General features: G+C 45.6%; 1 protein-coding gene across 3 annotated transcripts in view; it reads left to right on the top strand.

Annotated features, from left to right (window-relative positions):
- Nucleotides 1–1272: 1272 nt before the first annotated feature.
- SLC19A2 (solute carrier family 19 member 2) overlaps nucleotides 1273–22364 on the top strand; it is a 25646-nt gene continuing 4554 nt past the window's right edge. Inside the window, exons 1-7 of one of the 3 annotated variants that reach the window (XM_030583470.1) lie at nucleotides 1275–1472; nucleotides 4636–5244; nucleotides 13606–13828; nucleotides 16278–16470; nucleotides 17256–17397; nucleotides 18075–18234; nucleotides 19250–22159. In XM_030583470.1, coding sequence (XP_030439330.1) covers nucleotides 1326–1472; nucleotides 4636–5244; nucleotides 13606–13828; nucleotides 16278–16470; nucleotides 17256–17397; nucleotides 18075–18203 — 1443 coding nt within the window. In that variant the 5' untranslated portion in view covers nucleotides 1275–1325 and the 3' untranslated portion in view covers nucleotides 18204–18234; nucleotides 19250–22159. Of the gene's footprint in view, nucleotides 1473–4635; nucleotides 5245–13605; nucleotides 13829–16277; nucleotides 16471–17255; nucleotides 17398–18074; nucleotides 22160–22364 lie in introns of those variants that run through there. The other 2 variants (XM_030583476.1, XM_030583460.1) reach the window with 2 other exon arrangements.

Below are 22364 nucleotides of genomic sequence, written 5' to 3'. Positions count from 1 at the left end.
TGTGCTAACTGTAACCACCTGTGTTATAAGTTAACTGCTAAACAATAAAACTGTATTTAGCAGAGCTGGTTAATACTAAATACTGCTAATACTAAATAAAATAAACAAAAAGCAAATGTAATGGCCAAAGCCATGTGCATAAAAAAGGAGCCCACACAATAAATAGCAAAAAAACAAAAAAAAATACAAAAGGGGGGGTATAAATACTAGTGCCCCGCCTGCGTGCGGTGTGCAGGATTTGAGATTGTATTCTCCCTTGCACCTTATTTGAGCTCAAATAAATTTGTGTTTTGCTTCTCCACCCTGGTGTGTTCATTGGCGCTATGCACTCTGGGCAACGAACCCTGCTGTTGCTTGCCTCTGGCACTTTGTGTCGGCAACAGAGGCATGCTCTTGGAAATGGCATCCCCCATGCAGCATGACCTTGCATGCACTGTGCATACAAAGTAGGGTTGCCAATTTTGGTTGGATGTATTCTTGGAGGTTTCATCACATGACATTCTTTAATTAAAGATTAATCTTTAATTCCTGGAGACTCCAGGACAATCCTGGAGGATTACTATTACAAGGTCATGCTGGTGGGGGGAGGGGAGCATCATGCAGGCAGAGGTGGGCCCATGCTGTTACCAAAAGTGCTGGAATGTCTGGTATTCAGGGAACATGTGAACGGTCACTCTACAGTAGGCACAAGATGTGCTGCAGTTTATGTTACAGGCCAGTGCCTGGCGGTGTGGGTCATATAGTGCAGGCTGGTGTATACAGGCTATGTTACAGGCTGCTGTTGGTGAGGTGCATGGGCTGCGTCCTGGGGTGATGTGTCAGATGAAGGGTATGCAACATTACCAACTCCTGTGATTTTACTGGAAATATGTGACCCTCTTCTCATCTGACTGTGGGAAGTTCAGCTCCAGCCATTTAAAAGCAGCAAGTTTCTAGCACTTGTGGCCGCGGAGGGAAAAAACCTGCAAAATATGATCTGGAGGCTCAGACCACAGAGGACAAATGAAGACCAAGCCCCCGCCATTTATGATGTTTACCATCACAGGCCTTTCAAGCCGGGCTCGTCTTCTCAGGGCCTGACTCTTGAACGACCCTCCCCAGCCCCCACCTCCAGCACGCGCTCGACCTCCCCTCCCCCCGCCTCTTTAACGTCACAGCATTCTGCCCGCTGTCATTGGCTTGTCCAAGGGGGAGGCCCCTTGCAAGCCCGCCCGCGCGCCCGCCCCCGGCCAATGGCGCTGGGCTGGAGGTGCCTCTGGCGGCACGTGCGGGCGGATGGCGGGTTCTCTGTGCGCGAGTCCCCCGCGCTGAGCCGCCCCCCGCGGATGGAAGCGCGGGCTCCCCGGGGCCGCCGCTGGGTGCTGCCCACCGCGCTGCTCTGCCTGTACGGCTTCTTCGCCAGCCTGCGGCCCTCCGAGCCCTTCCTCACCCGCTACCTGCTGGGGCCGGACAAGAACCTCACCGAGACCCAGGTACCGGCCCGCCGGGGGCTGCGGGTGTTTGTGCGTCTCTGCGCCCCACGCGGGGATCCTCCAAACTCCGGATTCACGCAGATCTCCCGGAACTGCGTCTGCACCCCCTCCCCCCGCGCCGGCGGAGTATCCCCCCGGAGGGAGGGAGGGAGGGAGGGAGTGAGGGCGGGCAGCCGTGCACAGCAGCCGCCCCCGCCCATGGCACCGCTCAGGCGGTGACTGTCTGATGGCGGGGGGGTGCAGGGAGACAAAATGGAATCACCCCGGTGGAGTTTGGCTGTTGCACCCTCTGCTGCAATGTGACTCCTTGTTAAATTTTTTTTTTGAGCTAGGCTTCAGGGAAGTAGTGGTGCCTACGTATTCGCTTGGGGCAGCAAGAGTCAGGACTTCAGCTCTGCCACTGAATCTTTCTATGAACTTGGGAAAATCACTTAACTTTATGCCTCCCCTTCCCTTTCTGTAAATTGGGGTAATAGCTTTTGTAAAATGCTTCATATCATCCTGTTAAGAGCATTGTATACATTCAATGTATCGTTGTTCTGCAGGATGGGGATGGCAGGGGTTAGTAGCATAAGCTTCTCCTATGTTACCCTCCTAACATCCCTCAACTCGAAGCTGGAGAGAGTATGGCTAGGTCTTTTTTTCTCCCCCGCTCGCCCCAGGTGGGTTTTATAAGCAGTGAGATAGCTGTCACTGATTTGTAGGAAATGCCTGTACTCCTGGTGGATTTTGGTTTTATCTAACCTTGGTCCACCCCCCACAATTGGAAGTGCCAGAGTACAAATTGAGAGTAGCTGTTACTGGAAAGAAAATCTTCATGGGAGGACCTGCTCTCCCAAAATCCTAATGTCCATGGCCTAAAAATTAGCAGTTTAAAGGGACACTGTCACATAAGTCACATTTCTGTCTGAAAATGTATGCACTATAATTCTCAATTACACTTAAGATTGCTGTAAATATTTACAGGGAATTATTGCAATGTAGGGCAGGAAGAAACCTAGTGAGGGAATCTAGTAGTCCATTCCCCTATGCCAGAGGTGGTAATTTTTTGTCAAGGTCCAAATTTCTTGGTCAAAATATAGTCGAGGTCCAAACTCTAGAGAAAATAATACAAAAATGATGATGATGATAGATACATAAGATTTAGCGGTCTTTTCAAAAGCATCTGGTGATCTGAATTTGGCACATGGTCTGCCTATTAGCTGCCCCTGCCCTACGCTGGGACAGGAACAAGTATTCCTAGTCCATCCCTCTTTAACCTGTTCTTAAAGACCTCCAGTGACAGGGATTCCACAAATCTGTGGCAATCTATTCAAGGTCAGTGATCCTTGTTTGTGACCTGCTATATCCCCCAGATCTTTTCCTCCAGTTCTACTGCTTAATTATTTATTCCCCATTTTGTGTTTTGTGTAACTAATTTTTCCTTCCAAAGTGTAGTGCGTATCTTCACTGAATTTCATCTTGTTGATTTCAGACAAATTCTCTAATTTAGGAGTCCCCAACACGGTGCCCGCAGGTGCCATGGCGTCCACCGGGGCGTTTAAGTGCACCCGCGTACTGGCCGGTGGACGAGCATCTGCTGAAATGCTGCTGAGAAGCAGCGTCGTCCAGAGGCATCAGCAGCATTTTGATGGCAATGCCTCTGGATGACATTGCTTCTCGGCAGCATTTTGGCGGCGGCGCCTATAGACATTGCTGCTTGGCAGCATTTTGGCGGATGCTCATCCGCCGCCACGGTCCTCCGTGGCTTGTTGTCTGGCATCCGCCAGACGAAAAAGATTGGGGACCACTGCTGTAATTTGTCAAAGTTGTTTTGAATTCTGAACCTGGGCTCCAAAGTGTTTGCAAACCTTCCTGGCTTGGTGTCATCTGCAAATTTTATAAGGATACACTCCACTCCATTAACTAAGTCATTAATTAAAGTGTTGAACAGTAATGGCCCTCACAGAGCCTCTTGTGGGACTCCACTAGATAAATCCTGCCCAGTTGTACTGTGAACCATTGATAACTATTCTTTTAGTGCAGTCTTTTAACCAGTTATGCATGCACCTTATAGTAATTTCATCTAGACCACATTTCCCTGGTTTGCTTAGGAGAATGTCATAATGTATAAGACAATATAGTTTGAGTGTTTGACAGCACTTGGTGTATAATCAATTTCCCCTGTGTTGGTGTTTATAAAGATATTCCCGCCAGGGAACCAGAAAAACCCATGCAAATAATCTTAAAGAAATTTTCTAAAGGCTAACTTCAGGGCAGGCTTTTTAACTGATGCACTGATCCAGAATCTGTATTTAAAAAAAAAAAAATTGTATGTCAACTGTTTCATGTAGATACAGACCACTATAACTGGTAGTGAATTTGTTACTGATTTAAAGTAAATGTCAGTTGATGACATGGCAAAGTAGTAAGAGAAGCAGAGTAGAGAAGCAACAGCTACTACTATCTCTTCACTAACAAATGAGCAGTAAAGCATGATCACTTTTTGGTTAATAACATTAATAAGAATAATGTTCCTCTTCACTGGAGGAATGAACAAATGTACTAGTTGCAGGTTCAGACCTAAACTTGCCCTTAGCTTAATTAATGGCTAGGATACTAGATTGTAGTCTGGCATCCTGACCTCCTGGGTTCTGGTTCTGCCACTGATCTGTTGTGTGACTTTGGACAAGTCGGTTTCCTTGGATGTAAAATGTATAATGATTTATAAATATATTATTAAGTAACTTACCCATTTCTGTAAAGTACTCTGTGATCTATACCTGGAAAGCCTTATGCAAGTACTTAAGCATCTACATAGTAGTCTGATGTTTAGTAAACAGGTATTGCATTTCACTAGTGGATGAAAACTATTGTATTTGTAAAACACTCTGGGAATTCTGGGGCTGGAAGGACATGTATACATTTAAGATTTTTATTCTAAGTAACCAAACTCAATTCCACTGTTACCTCTAGTTCCCTATACAGCACTAACTAGAGGTAGAAGGGAGAGATGTTGCATTTTGTTCAGTATATTGTAGAGATCATTTGTTGGCATTGCTGGGAAATGGTTTTACCTGCTGTTTCTTAAATGTGTGTTTAGGAATCTGTTTCTTTGAACTTTCAAATACACAGAGTTTACTTTCCCAGGTGGTTGGTTAATGGCTTGCTTTTCTTCTTACAGGTTTTCAATGAAATTTATCCAGTATGGACCTACTCTTATTTGGTGTTGCTGTTTCCTGTATTCCTTGCAACAGACTATCTCAGGTACAAACCTGTAATCCTTCTCCAGGGACTGAGCCTTATAGTGACATGGTTCATGCTGCTCTACGCCCAAGGATTGCTAGCTATTCAGTTCCTCGAGTTCTTCTATGGATTGGTGACTGCCACAGAGATTGCCTATTATTCCTACATCTATAGCATTGTGGATTTGAACTTGTACCAGAAAGTCACCAGCTACTGTCGAAGTGCCACCCTGGTGGGTTACACCGTGGGTTCCATCTGTGGACAGGTTCTGGTATCGGTTGCCAGTTGGTCTCTGTTCAGCTTGAATATCCTCTCCCTGACCTCTGTGTCTGTGGCTTTTGCCACAGCTTGGTTTCTGCCAATGCCACAGAAAAGTCTTTTCTTTCACCACGTCTTGAGAAGCCAGGTCAGTAGGGAGATGAAAGTTCTAGATTGTAAAAATGGAGCTGTCATCCAAGATGATCCTGCCTTGAAAAGGGTCCCTGGGTGGGAAGATATTGAATTGAAGGTTTCCTTAAATGTAGAAGAGCATTCTGCAGAGACACAGGTAAGCCATCCTGTTGTCTTCCATTTCCCTGTCACTATATGGCAACCTTGTATATGTAGCGAACTGTGTCTCTCAATTACCTGACAGTAAAAGGTATCCCTTTCCACCTCCTCACCTATGTGTGGCACAGGAAAGTGCTTTCCTGGCTTCCTTTTGATCACACAGTATTGTAGTGCAGTGGTTTTCAAACTTTTTTTCTGGGGACCCAATTGAAGAAAATTGTTGATGCCTGGGAAGAAGGGGTGTGAGAGGGGCTCAGGGCTGGGATAGAGGGTTTGGGTGCAGGGGTGAGTGCTGCAGGGTGGGGCCAGGAATGAGGGGTACAGGATGTGGGAGAGGGCTCTGGGCTGGGGAAGGGGGTTGGAGTGTGAGAGGGGGTCAGGGCTCTGGGCGGGGGATGCGGGCTCTGAGGTGGGGCAGGAGGTGAGGGGTTTGGGGTGCACAAAGAGGTCCCGGGTTTGTGGGGGGGGGCTCAGGGCGGTGGCAGGGGATCGAGGTGCGGACTTACCTCCGGCAGCTCCCCAGTCAGCGGCACAGTGGGGTTGCTAAGGCAGGCTTTTCGCCTGTCTTGGCACCACGGACTGTGCTGTGCCCCAGAAAAAGCCATCAGCAGGCCCGGCTTCTGGGCGGTGTCAGAGCAGGTAGGCACTAGCCTGCCTTATCTGAGCAGCACCACTAACATCCCAGGGTGCTGAGCAAGGTGACCCAGTGCCTTACATGCCACGATCCAGTACTGGCTCAGGACCCGAACTTTGAAAACACATGTAGTGCATTATTCCTGCAGGTACCTGGTCACTTTATTTAAAATTCTCTAGTGCTTTATATTATCAAAGACTGAGGAAATTCATAAATTCCTATTTAGTTATTTAAGAAATGAAACACTTTTGGGAGGGAGGTGGTAAGAACCTTATGGGTGCCCAAAGTGCAGTTAATGCACCCCATGGCATCACAATATGCTGCTTGCAGCTGCCACCTCAATAGCTTGAGTGAGGGGGGAAAAACTGAGGAACTATAGAGTTTCATTGCAGGTGAATTTGCTAATCATTTAATCTGGCCAGGAAGATACTGAGTCAGTACAAGAATTTAGGGTTGGGTGCATTAAGTTCTGACACAAGCCTGTGGGAGTATTTTACATTTGTCTGGTTGCACAGTTATATAATTAACTTATTACCATTTGGCATATGTAGTTGCTGTAACTGAACTACAACAAACTTAGTCCTATTTTTTGATCCCGGAAGTATCTTAGAGGGCCTTTTGTAATAACTCGGCTGAAATTCTCTATAATGAGTGACAATAAATCACAGCAAATGCTTGTGTGTATACACCGTGGTACAGGTGTAAGATCAGTAAGTGACAAAGGACTCATTGATAAAGAGGTCCTTCAGGAGGGACTTGATATGAGATGGAGAGTCAGCTTGATGAAGAGGTGTTAGGAGCCACAGAGGAGAAAGCTCTTGCACTGTTAGTGGTGATATTTGTATCACATTCCGAGGGGCAATCCAAACCAATGAAGGGATGTGTCACCGCTTGCTCTTCAATCTTGGGTCGCTCACAGTCAGCCTGCCAGCATGCAGATCACACCCTGAGTGTCTGTGTACAGTCACAACCCTGGTCCAGCAATTCTGCCTCAGAAGCCTGTCAGGAACATTGCAGTCACACTCTTGCTTCCCTCAGCCTTCATTATTACTTGCAGGTTGACCCCAACACGCTACCAGTCCCAAATTTTCCCTAAAATTATGTTCTTCACTGCCCAGCGCTCTCCTGGACTCTCCAGATATTATGGGTCTGTTGCCAAAGTGAGGGGTCAGTGCACAACAGTTTGCTACTTGGAGTTACCAAACAATTCAGTTTAAACAATCATATTAGATAAGTCTTAGTTCCCAAAAAGCATTTTATCTTCGTTTGTCTTGTAACCATTTCTGACTTTAATGCCTTATATTTGTACTCAAAATCACTTTGTATGTAAAGAAACTTTCTATTCTTTAACTGAAACTAAACATGCTAGACTTGGCTCAATGTAAAAACCCCTCCCAAAAGTCCAAAGGCTTGTTCCTTTGTTGTCTTAGGTGAAAAAGAAAGAGAGAGAGAGATCCAAGTGTGTATTTGCCCTTCACTTTTATAGTCCAGTCCCCCTTTGAAGTAGATTCTTCTGAGGATTAGCCTTCAAAGGAAAGTTCATTCAAACAGTAAATGCAGATATGTGAAGTTGGGGGGGGGGTGAAGGTGTTCCCATCCTCTTTCTTCTCTCTTGTGTTTGCTGAAATGCAGCTTTGCACCATCTCAATATATATGTAAATGGAGGTAAACACATTCCTTTGTTTAGGACAGACCTGATGACCACTGCTTTCTAGTCACAGCTGCATGGATTTGATACCATGCTACCAACATCATACGGGGGAATTTGTAACTTTACATGTAATGTTGCTGTGTACACTTTACCATGATATTATTGATCAGTGAGGTTTTTTTAGTTTTCTTGTGATGCCTCAAAAAGCATATTTTGTACAAAAATGATTACACTAGGACAGGGGTCTCAAACACGCGGGCTGCGTAAGGCCTGCGGGGCTCTTGCATGTGGCCCGCCAAGCTCCCTGTGCTCCCCCCCCGCCCCTCTGCCTACCTGGGGGATTGCCCCCTGTGGCGTTGTGAGCCCTGTGCAGCTCTCTGAAGCAGCTGGCAGCACGCGCCTTCGGGCCGGAGGGGGCACGGGCACGGGCAGAGGGCTCCTGCATCATCTCCTTCCAGGCACTGCGCCCCACAGCTCCCATTGGCCGCGGTTCCCTGTTCCCAGCCAATAGGAGCTTCATGGGAGGTACCTGGAGGAGCGGCAAGAGCAGCGGACGCACGGAACTCTGAGTCCCTCCCACAGGGGCTGCAGGGACACAGTTCCAGCCGCTTCCTGGAACGGAGCGGCTTGGGGCTGGGGCAGGCAGGCAGGCAGAGAGCTGTCCTGGCCCTGGTGCACGCTGCGGCCACCCCAGAACCACTCTAGGTAAGCGGCACCGAGCTGGAACTTGCACCCCACACCCCTCCTGCACCCCAACTCCCTGCCCTGAGCCCTCTGCCACACTGTGCGCTCCTGCACTCCCTGTCCTGAGCCACCTGCTGCACCCTGCACCTCGACCTCGTACTGCACCCCATATCCTCTTGCACCCCATACCCCAACTCCCTGCCCTGAGCCCCCTGCCACACCGTCATCTCCTGCACCCAACTCCCTGCCCTGAGCCCCCTGCCACGTCCTGCACCCCTCCTGCACTTCCTGCCCTGAGCCACCTGCTGCACCCTGACCCCGTGCCGCACCCCTCACCCTCTTGCACCCCACACATCAATTCCCTGCCCTGAGCCCCTGCCACACCCTGCACCCTTTCTGCACCCCCTGAGGCAGTGTTGGGTTGGGGACTTCGGGGAAGGGGTTGGAATGGGGCAGGGCCTAATGGAAGGGGTGGAGTGGGGGCGGCGCCAGAGGCAGCGAGGGGTGTGTGTCAGTGATGCGTCCCTCGGGTCGATGCACTAGTCCTCATGTGGCCCTCGTGGTCATTTGAGTTTGAGACCCCTGCACTAAGGTGTAAATACACGGGTGCATTTGGTCACAACTTTGATCAGGCAGAGGCTGATGCTGAATTTGAGGGGAGTATGGAGAAACCAGGCCCATAAGATGGGTTAGAGTAAGTCCATGGAGTGTTTTAATACAAATAAATCACTCTCTAGCTGGATCCTGAAGTGAATGGAGAGTCAGTGACGTTAAGGTTGGGGCAAGATTCACAGTAGTACAAGCACGCACAAGAACTTGGTCTGTATTGCTCTTGCGCATGTGGGAACCTGAGACATGAGAAGTCCCTGCAAAAGGGTGTTGCAAGGTAAAATAAAATCCTGCATGAGAATTTCAGCAGAGCTAGAGCCAGTGTGGCTATATAATGTGTCAGTCTCCCCAACCAGGTTTCTCTTCAGATAGTATCCCTAGCAATGAGTGGAAGGAGGGCAACAATGTTGGGCTTCATTTTAACCAAAGAGTTTATCCTTTCATAGGCTACGTCTGATAATTAAGCCTGTTAACATTCCAGGGAATTAATCTTACCCAATCTAACAGTTTTGCAAGGCCCCTTTACTGAGAGAACTGGAGGAACCACTGAGCATAGATTAAGGGAAGTCTTTCTTTTATTTTACTGCTTTTAGTGGGATGGGGTGGGAGAGCTCCTGGATCACTCAAATATATGTAATGGACTGTTGAACAAGTGATCTTGATCAAAAGCCTTCCTCCTTTCTGACCTTCAGCCTGGGGATTTGTTCAGTCGGTTCCACCGGTATCTGGATTTGTCCACAGTGGCATCAGCAATAGGATAGCACTTTCCTTGTCAGTTTCACTGACCATTTCATCTAGCTGTAAATGCCTTCAGATTTATTCTACTTGGGAGGAAAAGAGATGTTGAGGCAGTCAAGTGTGAGCTACCTGAAGCAAGGATCCTGTCTTCCATTGCAGCATACTCAATATGCTGAAAACACTCAGTAATAAAAACATGTCATTCTGTGCCGTTTGAGGGATTTACTGAAAAAATACCAGTTTAAAAAAAAAAAAAGGCCTGTAATACAAGAACAATGAGGCCTTGATGGAGAATCTAAAATAAAAGGAATGTTCTCTGAGATCACTACAGTCATCTAGGAAGTTAAATTACCCCAGATACTCAGGCTCCATTATTAAAACTTTTTAAAACCAAAGTAGAGCTGAATAACATTGCTCGATAATAGTTTTGCATGTTAGGATAATGGCAGTTGAATCTCAGGAGCATAAACTGATGGCTACAGGGTTTAGGGAAGAATTTTATATCTCCATGTGCAGCATTGTACAATTAAAAAAATGTGTAGGGGATTCTGCCTTCTGAAACATCCAATACCTGCCACTTTGGACCTGAAAAATCAGTGGCTGCTTCCTATGTAGCAAATCTGTTCCCTAACTTTCCTATGCCTAAATCCATGATCTACCTGAAATCCTCTGCTCAGAGCAAGAATAGAAGCAGCATCCACTGTTTTGTGCTGATATGTCCTCAAACTGGTTGTGTTTTGTCATTAGAAAATTACATTTGTTTGCACCCATGCAGAGAACAAGGATCTAGACAATTACTGAACTCGCTGCAACTGGCCGAGCACCAAGAAATCATTCCAGAGGGAGTGTCTGATAGCTACTAGAGCAGTGGTCTCCAACCTTTTTAAGCACAAGATCACTTTTTGAATTTAAGTGCCACCCAGGATCTACCTTAAAGAAAATGTAGAAATAACAGTAATTACACACCCTCAAACACCTTTGACCTCCCCCTTCTCTGAAGCCCCACCCCACTCACTCCATCCCCCCTCTGTTGCTTACTCTCCCCTACCCTCCCTCACTTTCACTGGGCTGGGACGGGTTGGGAGGGTGTGCAGGCTCTGTGCTGGGGCCGATGGGTTCAGAGTGTGGGAGGGGCTCTGGACTGAGATTGGGGGTGCAGGAGGGGGTTAGGATGCAGGCTCTGGGGGGAGTTTGGGTGTAGGAGAGCTCTCAGGGCTGGGGCAGGAGATTGGAGTGCAGGTGGGGATATGGGGTGCTGGCTCTGCGAGGGGGCTCAGGCAGAGGGTTGAGGTGCAAGGTATGGGCCCTGGGAGGGAGATGGGGCAGAGGTTAGGGATGTAGGAGAGGGTGTGGGGTGCAGACTCTAGGGTGGGGTGCAGGAAGGGTTTGGGGTGCACACTCCCACGTGCACCGCTTATCTGAGGCAGCTCCCAAGTAGTGGCGTGGTGGGACTAAGGCAGGCTGCCTGCCTGCCCTGGCCCTGCACTGCTCCAGGAAGCAGCTGGCATGTCTGGCAGCAGCTCCTGGTGTGGGGAGGGGCAGGTGGCCCTGCACATTGCGCCTGTCCACAGCATTGCCCCTGCCGCTCTCATTCACTGCAGTTCCCCGTTCTCTTCCCCCCCCCGCTCCCCCCCCGAAGTTCCGTCGCTCCTCAGCCCGGCTGGGGCTCTCCTAGCAGCACGGAGGAAATCAGACCCACCTCCAGGAGCCTCCCCCAGCTGGAGGAAGCTCCATGGCTGCTGCCTTCACAGCCACGCTCTGAAGGCAGCGTAGCCACAGAGCTTCCTGCAGCTTTGAGAGATGTCCAGTGGTGGGTCTGATCTCCCCCTGAGAACAGTCATGCAAGGGAAGAGGAAGTGTCGTCGCTGCCCAGCCCCACTGAGGCTATCAGCAGGACCCTGATGCACAGTAAGAACCCTGCCCCTCCTTCTCTCCTGCAACAGCTACACTTCACGATGGGGATCTGATATCATGGTTTGTGACACATTTTTCACAGCCTTGAATTTAGTAGGGCCCTCGCCATGAATTGAACCATGGGCAAGTCACTTAACCTAACCATAATGTCCACTTGTAAATGCTCTGTGATCCTTGGATGACCGGTGTTTATTTACTGTCCTATTATTGACTGAGTGAAACCAAGCATGCCAGTTGCCACTCACTTTGTAGTATTGGAGGCTCAAGAGAGTGGCTGGAAGGGCTGGTAGTCTGTAAATCTCTTGTCTTCAGAGGCTCTGATTCATGTGGGTCTGAGAATTCTGGCCTGGTCATTCCTGAAAAGTGAGAGAAGCTGGTTGTTACTGAGCAGCTACTCTCTCCTTATACAGTAAATATTAAGCTGGCATCGATGAGGTATTTTTGGGGTCAGAAAGCTAACATCCCCCTCCCACACCTAGTCTCGTTCACATTCGTAATAGCATGATTCAGGGAGGAGGGCTGTCCACAGTAAAACTTGGTTATCTTTTTAAACAAAAAACTCAAATTAAATCAAAATAATATTATTTAGGTTGCAGAGTCCAGCACTTGAAAGTAGGGAAATGCCAGTTTTACAATTGCCTGGGTAACCTTAATTTGGCCCTCTTGTATCGACACATTATGATGTCTAATTGCATGATCATATACTGCTTTTTCCCCCACAGGACCCCTGCTTCATTCAGTGTACAGAATGGGTGTAAATGGGGGGCAAAATTAAGATTGAACAGACCACCATAAATATGGCATTTTCTAGCTTACAGGGGCTTAACTTCTCAACCTTAACATTCTCAACATTTGTTTTTATAAATGTAACTTGCATATAAAGCCTCCAGTTGCTAATAGGCATCACAGTAGAACTGGGTTTTGAGGACTGATTTGAAGGACAAGGCAGGAGCTTCACAAACTAGTTCAGGAAGGGCATTCCATGCATAAGGGGCTGCTGATGTTCATTGCAGGGGGTTTGGGACGGAGAAATCCTAATGGTGCTTATATGACTCTTAATGGTTTTGGGAAGAACCCTGCAGTGTCTTGGTACAATACAAATTACACTATACAACTCCTGCATACTGTTGTTTTCATTTGGCTTGAGGAGTTGCTAGATCTACTGAACCAAAGGAGTCTGAAATCTAGCATCTCTATTACAAAGCAAACTAGTTTTAATTTTCTCTAGTGCTGTTCACATAAAGCAGTAGGGAATATAATTCCATATTAGATACTGAAGTAACCAGCCTCTCTGATGAACAATTAATTTCTGTTCTCCCCACCCAAGGCAAACACTTAAAAAAAATCTGTCCTCTGGAACTTCTCTACCCAACCTCGTTCTAAGTGAGCTGCATGAGAAGAGACCTTAAGTTTCTTTTTCTTCACACAGTCCAGCAACTGTGGTTGCACAAAACTTCTGCTCTGCATCTCCTATGTCTGTTGAAACAACCTTCTTCTATCTTTGCTCATAGACTCTCCATCACTCTTCAGATCTCCTCCAGACAATATATCTATAATAGTCTGAGCCTTTTAACCTATGTAATTGTATTGCATCTCTTGATAAATGGGGTATGAAGCTGTGTAATAGGACCACTAATTTGAATAATTGTAATCTCTGAAAACTGATTTTGTGGGAAGCAACTTCCGTGGTTGCTCTCCAACTCTTACTACTTGGTCTCTGGCTCAAATCCAGGTCAGGTTGGCAATGACTTGAAGCTGTTATTTGGTGGCTCTGTGGCCTGTGGGAAGGTGGTTGCTTCTGTCCAGTTCCTTGTGAATAGGGTGGGGAAATCAATCTCTTCTCCACCACACTAGCAATAAATTGGCCCTTAGAGCACAGAGGCCAAGGTTTACATAGATCATGGAGAATGAACTATTTCTTCACCTGTGTAGGGTTAGGGTGGGAAAGTGTGTTGCTGGGACATCCTGGTGGGGATGCTTTATTGCCTGCTCTGTGACAGACTGAGTTGTGGAGTATCCAGGGCTATTGCTCTGGTACTTGCCAGTGGCAAGTGCACTTGTGGAGTAAGGTGAATCATTCAAAAGTGGAGTTTTGAATTTTTTTGTTTTTGTTTTTTAAATCTGTGCAGGAGGAGAAAGTGGATATCTTAAAGGTGCTCAGAGAGCTATGGCGGGACTTCCTGCAGTGCTATTCCTCCCGGCCTATGCTCTGCTGGTCTGTGTGGTGGGCATTCTCAACTTGTGGCTACTTCCAGGTAATAAACTACACACAAGGCTTGTGGGAAATGGTGTTGCCTTCTCAGAGGTTCGAGATCTATAATGGTGGCGTGGAGGCAGTTTCTACACTACTAGGTAAGCTACCTACTTAACTCCAGTTTCAAAGGGTGCATGTCACAAGGCATCTAAACAGTATAACAAACCATAGAAACAGCATGTTATGTCCTTCAAACTCAGTATTGCCAAAACAGGTCTGTGCTGAAGTGCTTCCTACCATGTATAGGCAAGAGAATGACACTGAATCAGGTTTTCATTGGGTGAGTTTCATGTGAAATGTCTAAGGGTGACCCAGCTGCACTGTGCTGATTTTGTAATCCAAGAGGTAGGTATTGAAATGTTGAAATACCTGGTCTTTCTACCTGCGATGTGCAGTGTTACAGGATCCTCCCAAAGCAGTTCCAGCTCTGGAATGTTTAACAAAACTATCCAGGTGTTTGACAGACTCCCTATGTACTATTAGGTGTTAACGTGACTGCCAGTTTAAATACAGTTGAGGATATATGGCTTTATTGCTCAAGCAGAATGAGCTATCACCATTTTTAGTTGGAAGTGTTGGAAGAAACTTGTGAGCTTCTAAGCAGTCTGCCATGTAACCGCAGTTGCCAAAGGTCTTGCTTGACTGAAAGGGTCAGGTAAGGCATAAGTGAAAAACTCTTGTGTAATAGGAGAAGTCTACTGGACATTATTTGTCACAGCTGTGGGGATACTTTTAATACTGCTCTAACGTGTTGACTCAGAGGAGCACTAAATGATACACAGCTTTGGAGCCTAATGCAGTATTGCCTCCAAGCATAGCTGGGGAAACTGAGGCAATAAATATGAATGGCCTTGTATTCCTTCCCTTCCCCAGATGAGCTGAGCACTTGTGTGGGGTTCAGTGGGAAAGGGTTGCTCAGCACCACTGAGGACTAGATCATAAGAGACTTGGCGCTGTACAGACCATCATGTTCTAGGCACAGAACCCAGCAGGTTTAATTCCCACCTCTCTGCCTTAACCATTAGACCACCTGCCTCCATAGTGCTCGGCCAAATTTAAATCAGTAACAGAACAAACTTGACTGCTAGAATATAGTACCTCCTGATGATGGGGTCAGAATAGCTCACTCAGGTCTGAGCCGGAAGATTGTATGAGAACGAGTGAAACAGCTACAGTCTGGGGCACCAGGTTGCTCTCTTGCAGACCTAGGGTGGGATTTTCAAAAACACTTGGTACTACCTTGATTTTATTCCCATTGAAGTCTAGTGAGCGGTTACCGTAGACTTCAACTAGAGATGAGTTAGGCCAGTGATGAGTACTGTTGAGAATCCTACTCTCTCTTGATTTTAATAAGGGTTTTGACACAGTCCCACATGATGTTTTCATAAGCAAACTAGGGAAAATGTGGTCTGGGTGAAATTATTGTAGGGTGGATGCACAGCTGGTTGAAGGACCATACTCCAAGTAGTTATCAACGGTTCACTGCCAAACTGAGAGGGTATCCCATGAGGGCCACTCCTGTGTTTTGGTACTCGTCAATATTTTCAGTAATGACTTGGCTAATGGAGTGGAGAGTGTCCTTATAAAATTTGCAGATGACAGCAAACAGAGAGATAGCTAGGACTCTGGGGGACAGGATTAAAATTCAAAATGACCTTGACAAATTGGGGAATTTGTCTGAAATCAACAAGATTAAATTCAGTAAAGACAAATACTTAGCATAGGAAAGAAAAATCTCAAATGCACAACTACAAAATTAAGGATTACTGCCAAAAAGATCCTGGAGGTGATAGTGGATCACAAATGGAATATGAGTCAACTATGTGATACAGTTGCAAAAAAATCTAACATTTTGTGGTGTTTAACAAGAATGCTGTATGTAAGACATGGGAAGTAATTGTCCTGCTCTACTTGACACTGGGGAAGCCTCAGCTGAAATACTGCATTTGGTTCTAGGCGCCATACTTCAGGAAAGATGTGGACAAACTGGAAGGAGTCAAGAGAAGAGCAACAAAAATGATAGACTGGGTTTTCTAAACCTTCTATGAGTAAAGGTTAAATAAACTGGGCATGTTTAGTCTCGAGAAAAGTCTTATCAGGCTCAAATCTATTAGGAGCTGTTATAAAGAGGACAGTGATCAATTGTTCTCCAAGTCCAGTGAAGATAGAACAAGAAGTAATAGGCCTAGTCTGCAGCAAGAGAGATTTAGGTTAGATATTAGGAGAAACTTTCTAACTCTAAGGGTAGTTAAGCACTGGAATAGGCTTCCAAGGGAGGTTGTGGAATCCCTGTCACTGGAAGTTTTTAGGATCTGATTAGACAAACATGTATCGGGGATACCTCAGACAAGGATTTGGACTTGATGGCCTTGTAGGTTCTTTGCAGCCCTACAATTTCTGTTTTTTAAATGTGCACAGTAGTGGAGCTCCCCTCATACACATCTCCAATATTTAGACATTGGTTTCTCTTAATCTAATGCACAGAAGACTGAAGATGAATGTCTGAGCAACTATCAAATTGTATTTTGTTTTCCTTTCTACTTACAGGAGCTGTTGCTGTATTTGCTGTGGGTTACATAAAAGTATCCTGGGCTACCTGGGGTGAGGTCGCATTGGCCCTGTTCTCCCTCCTCATTGCTGCTGCTGTATATGTAATGGACACTGTTCGTAACATCTGGCTGTGTTACGCCTCATATGTAATCTTCAGAATTGTCTACATGCTGCTCATCACAATAGCAACGTAGGTATTTTAATAAAAAAATAAATAATACAAAAAAAAAACTTGACAAGATTATAGCTGTCTGTCTCAAAACTGGCGGAGGGAGTTTTCCTCAGTAGGACAAATTGGCCAAGCAGGGCATGGGCCCAGCTCACTCATCGGGTCAGTCGGTCTTCTTTCTGGTGTTCAGGCATCTGAATACCTTCTTTGTTTTCAGGTTTCACAGGGGGTTGGTCCCTTCATCCCTGGGCAACTCTTTAGAAGTTTGCTGACAGGAGCTCCTTTCTCCAGCCTGCTTGCTCTTCTGATAGCCCCTGCTTCCCAGCCCTTGTATCCCCCCAGCTGCTGAGAGACTGCCAGTCAACAGTGGTTGGCCGTGCCTGTATTAACCCTTTAGTTGCTGGGCCAATGTGGAGTACATACACCCCGTGCTAGTGGGTCTTCTGTATCTCTTCTGAAAGATGGCCCCTTCCAATGGCACTGTGCCATGCCGGTACCAGGAGAGAGTATTTCAGTACTGACTCAGATAAAGAGTGCAACTTACTGAACTTCTGAAACTGTTTTCTGCAGCAGTTTGGGTTTCCCTGTGACATTTTCCCCAGTGCTATCCAGGTTTGACCCTGCTTAGCTTGTGAGATGTGTAAGATCACAGTGCCAAATGATATGGCTGTGGAAATATTTATCTGGTTTATGAATTAACTTTTCACACTACATAGCTTGCTTATCTAAACGTTGTTTTACCTTGAAAGGTTCCTTCTTCGCTTTTCCTCCTGTATTCACATTTCTCCCTTTGTTTTTCTGCTCAGGTTCCAGATTGCTACCAATCTAAGCATGGAGCGGTACGCCCTGGTGTTTGGTATCAATACTTTCATTGCCTTGGCTCTGCAGACTTTGCTCACCTTGATTGTTGTCGACTCCAGTGGTCTTGGGCTAAACATATTCACACAGGTAAGATCACTGCTTTATCTTTACTAACTGGGGAAGAAGGAAAGGATGTAAATCAGGATGTGGAGCCTCTCTCCTGCCTCTGTCATCTGTGTGTGATTCTAGTCCAGGTTGTTGCTGTTCAGAGGGTGTTCAGTGGCCTGCTCTGTGACCTTGTGTGTGGAGAGGGAAGAAGAAGAAGAGTGTTTCAGTTCTGTTGCTAACTGACAGTTATGTCCATGTTACAAAACCACAACCACACTTAGCACCAGTTGGCTGCCTTGTTAATTTTCTCTGAGTAGTCAAGGGTGGAGGCTGAGCTCCCATCTTACCCCACTGAGGCAGGGTTTAAGGCACAGGTGTATGAGAGAGCTGGGCTGCCACTGTTCATTATAGACCTGTTCCTGTAGCCCTGTGCAAGTGAAGCTCCTGTTTAGTTCAGTGAGAGGTTTTTCTGTGCGCACACGGCGGCATTGGTCCCTTTTAGGTAAGCAGTCTTGGAGACTAAACTCCGTTTGTCTAGAGTCTTTTACCAGTTCTAATGAAAGTAGTGATTACATCCAGATGATGAACTAGATGCAGCACACTTCATTCACCAATCTTATTTTTAAAAAACCCTGAATATTTTTCCTTTCATGTAAAGATGGAGAGGAGTGGATTTGCTAACCTTTAACTTACCAGTTTTCTCTCCCATTCTGCAGTTCATGATCTACGCTAGTTACTTTGCAGCCATATCGCTGGTGTTCTTGGTCAGTGGCATATACAGTGTTATGAAGAATTACAGAAGACAGGAAGAGATGCCAAGCAGATCTACTGCAAGCTCTCCTTAGTGCTGCGAATGAGGACATGTTCAGCTGTCATGTATGAAGATGAAGTATTTATTAGTGTCTTTGCCACTTGTTTTCCAAGGCAGTCATCTGAAGTGTAATTTATACTATATTAGTAGCACACATCAGAGGGGAAATTATTTAATTAGATCTTATGTAAGTAAGAGTAGACATTCCTTCTCGAATGCCCTTTTTTATTGTTCAGTTCCATGTGTACGAAGGTGCACTAAAGTATCACAAGTTTGCTCAAAAGGTGAAAGGCTAGTGAAACCTAGGGCTCTGAAGATCATCAATGCAAATAAGGCATTTGTATGTATAAATGTTCCCTTTATCCACCTGTCAGTGTTTGAGCACGAAAAGCCTGGAGCTACTGTAGGTCAATGTGAGGTTCACTAGCAGAGCTGTAGGGAGGGAGATCCGGGGCTGGAATAGCAGAGGGCATGGTGTAGGTCAGAATGGAGGTGCATTGGCTGAGCTATGTTGTAGCTGGCATTGTGCCTTACCCATGCTGTTATACGCACACTTCTGAGCACTGAATATATTTTAAATTTTAGGTTTATATGTCTGCACGTTTCTTCATATCGCTTGTACTGTTTCTACCTGGTCTGCCACCCCGTCTGTCAGAATATCAAACGTAGCTTTCCTTGGTTCTCTCCCCTGAAAGCTAAAATGTGTTCTGGATTAGCCTTCTGACACCAGTGAGTTGGCTGTTGGCAAATATATTTTGTTCTGGGAAAGTCCATGCTGAGGCTTGCTTCAAAAAGGCTATAATGCTGGAGAGAACCGAAGAAGCTATCTATTTGTCCAGAATACTGGTCTGTGGGATCGTGGATGTCCTTTAGGACTCTACTCCTGTGATGCAAAGGCCACTAACCCTGAATGCTGTTACTGTAGTGTACTAGTACTGGAAATGAAGTTGACTGACTGCAGTTACTGCAGTTTTTTCATTTAAATACTCATTTCTTTGGCATTTTTTCTTTTAAAACACTTGGTGACATCCTATTTTGATCAGATCTGTCCATTCTGAAACCCTTCCCCCTTTCTAACAGGACAAGAAAACTCAATGCATCCTAAATCCTGCCTTTGTTCTACAGTTTGGACCACTTGAGACTCGCCTGAGTAATTTGGAAAAGGAAATACACAAATGATTGCACTGCTGTATCTAAATTGGCTCTTTGAGGAGGGTCAGTTCCTATGCTGTATGCTTCCTATCCAGCTGATTCTACCTTTATTTATTTATTTTTAAATGCAACTGAGGTTTCACAGGGCGCAAGATTTTTTTTTTTCCGCTGAGATCTGCGATTGTCCATGGGGGGATGTTGGGAAGGGAAATAGTTCCATGAGAGAATGCTTTTCTTACAAAGTGAGCCATAGAATTGAGTGTATAAGCTCATGATTCTCCGGCTGTCCAGGACCTGATCCATCTCAGGTTTGAGTTACTTTAAAGAGCCCAACAAGTATAGATGGACCTCAGGCAAAATCCCAGGATCTAGACTTTCCCAAACTTCCTGATGTTTGAAATCTGGTTTCTTAATGTTTCCTGGGGCCATTTTTTGCTGATGTCTATTTGTATGTAACTTAGCTGCCATATCCTGAAAAAGAAACTTGAAAGGAACATTTAAGTGTGTTTTTTAAGAGAACTTCTCAAGCAGTGTTAGAGGGTAGGTTTTAGGCCAGGAGAAATAGTGATTAAACATAATTTGATAACTGTTCTTGGAAAACGGATGGCCATTTCACATGCAGCCCCTTGTGATATAACCTCAGCCTGGTTGTAGATGATACGGGAGCATGCTGTAAAGAGGAAGCTGAACCTCCGGCTGTGGCTTCAGGGTGGGGAGGTGGGAGAGGAGACATGGTCAGGGATAAGGAGGCCGAAGCTGGGGATGGGGCTGGAGCAGAGCTGAGAGTGGAAGGCCTGGGTGGTGCTCCCTCCCCACCCCTGCGGGGGATGGTCTGGGCCCCACCATGCCCTCCCCCCCTCTCCTGAGCATTTGCCCCACAGTTTGGGGACCACTCTAACAGAGTGATGTTACTAATGGATTGTGGCAAGATCCGAATGTCTGTAATACAGAAGTTATTGCCATGTCTGTTTTAAATATATGGTCACTTGACACTGTATTTATTTAAACCAATGAGTGTAGGTATCTTAAGCCTGGAAGTCCTTTTCAAGTTCTTATGCTATGCCATCACTGTGGTATCCAAATGCTGCAGTGATGGAGTAGTATAAGAGCCTAGATGGAGATTTTGTTGTGGAGGGAGTGATGTTTGTGGAAGCAAAGGTACATACATATGAAATATTGCAAACAAGACATAATCATGGATAGGACTTTTTTATTTGGTTTTGTTCTGATATTACAGCAATTTTATCAAATAAAGTATTTTACCAAATATTTCCTAAAATGATCTGATCTGTATTTCAACACCTTGCTTATCTTGAGCATTGCTACAGCAATGGAAATGGCTTTTTCTAATAGTTCTTATGTAATAGAAAATGGGGGAGGAGGGGCATAATTAATTAAAAAGGAACCACAGCTACAAAAATCTTGGTGGATGGCAGTTAACTATTTACTGTTCTTGGTAGCTTTGTAGATGTCAGTATGGCTTGGCTTGGCTTTTTTGCGAAACCTGATCCAGTAGAGTAAGGTTTGAGAGAGAATGTAGGCACTCTAAGAGTAGCTGTTGCTCATGTGGCCACTATACAGCAATAGTTACACAGAAGGACTCTTGCATCGATGTAAGTACTGAAGACATGAGCCACAGGCCTGAGAATCAAACAGCAAATATCCCAGGTAAGAAGTAGAGACCAGCCATGAAGAGGAAATACTTTGAAGTAGGATTTCTGGATCCACATCTGAAAATTAGGTTAGAGGGGTAGGGAGACAAAAATAGTGCTCTGATGTCACCACCACTACATCCACCAGCAAGCAAAAAGGAGTAATGCTACCACAGTATTTTCTCTATAACCAACTCTTAAAGATAATTGCTTTGGGATCTAGAGTATTTTTAATTAGCTATATGTACTACACCTCCCCCTGCAAGGCTTTACAGATGCTATCTCGTTTAAAAAAGTCTCCTCTCTCATATTGAATGTATGGAAGAGCTGAGCAAACAAGGCAAACTTCCCCTATACAAGCAAAATGGTGAAATTGACAGCACATACAGTGCCATTAAAAGCAAGAAATCTATATAATGTAGAGTAGTATGCTTTTTAAAATCATGTGTGGATGTTTTGCCCCAAATTGGTGGTGTCCCTCTAATTTAGAAAAGGGTTGCTTTGGTCTGGGACTGTGTATTGATTTGTTGTATCCTAGTGCCACGTAGGGCACCAACCAGATTACTGAGACACCAAACAACACCTACGAAGTGCGCAAAAAAAAAAAAAAAAAAAAAAGATCCTGGAACACTTATTGCTCTTGGAATACACATGATAGTGGGCACTATGTTTGGTAGAAAGTATATGCAAGTTTGGGCCAATAAGAAGGGAAAGGTTGAAACACATTTTCTAGTACTTCACTTTTACAAAGTGCTTCTCATCCAAGATCTTAAAAGTACTTTACAAAGAAGGTCAGTATCATTACTCCCACTTTCCAAAGGGGGAAACTCAGGTGCAGAGATGAAGTGATGTGCAGGATTACTCAGCAGGCCAGTGGCAGAACGTAATTCCTTATCTTTAATCTGAAAATTGATGACAATAGTTCACCCTTCTGCCTTACCTGGATGACTAGATGAGCTGACTCAGCTGGGTTTCCAGGCAATCTAAGGGATTAAAACCTGATGCTTACAGCTAGATTAAGCTGTGATGGTGAATTATAAAGGTGAGATTCACTCAATGATGTGTTTCTTCTTGGCACAAGACTCCCAGTGGAAGGCAGTTTGCTAGGCAGGAGGTCATAATTGCAGCCAGAATTATCCATTTGTAGAGTGCCCTGGAGATAGTGAAGCTCCAAAAGTGCATGGGTGTGGCTAGGTTTGCAATGAGCCAGCACCCAGTGAGGGCATTCTTAGAAGCCCCCAGCAGAACTTAAAACTAGCATCTCCCATGGACGAACCTAGTGGGCAGGGGGATGGAGTGGAAACACCTCCCTTGAAGTAAATCTGGAGGTAGAACATGAACTTCCCTGCACCAGCTATGCCACATTACTTGCTATGGATTCTTTGCTAAAG

This window comes from Gopherus evgoodei, chromosome 1 (assembly GCF_007399415.2).
Source record: "Gopherus evgoodei ecotype Sinaloan lineage chromosome 1, rGopEvg1_v1.p, whole genome shotgun sequence".
Classification (NCBI taxonomy): Eukaryota; Metazoa; Chordata; order Testudines; family Testudinidae; genus Gopherus; species Gopherus evgoodei.
Note: the sequence above shows the minus strand (reverse complement) of the source record. Positions and strands in the feature narration are given on the sequence as shown.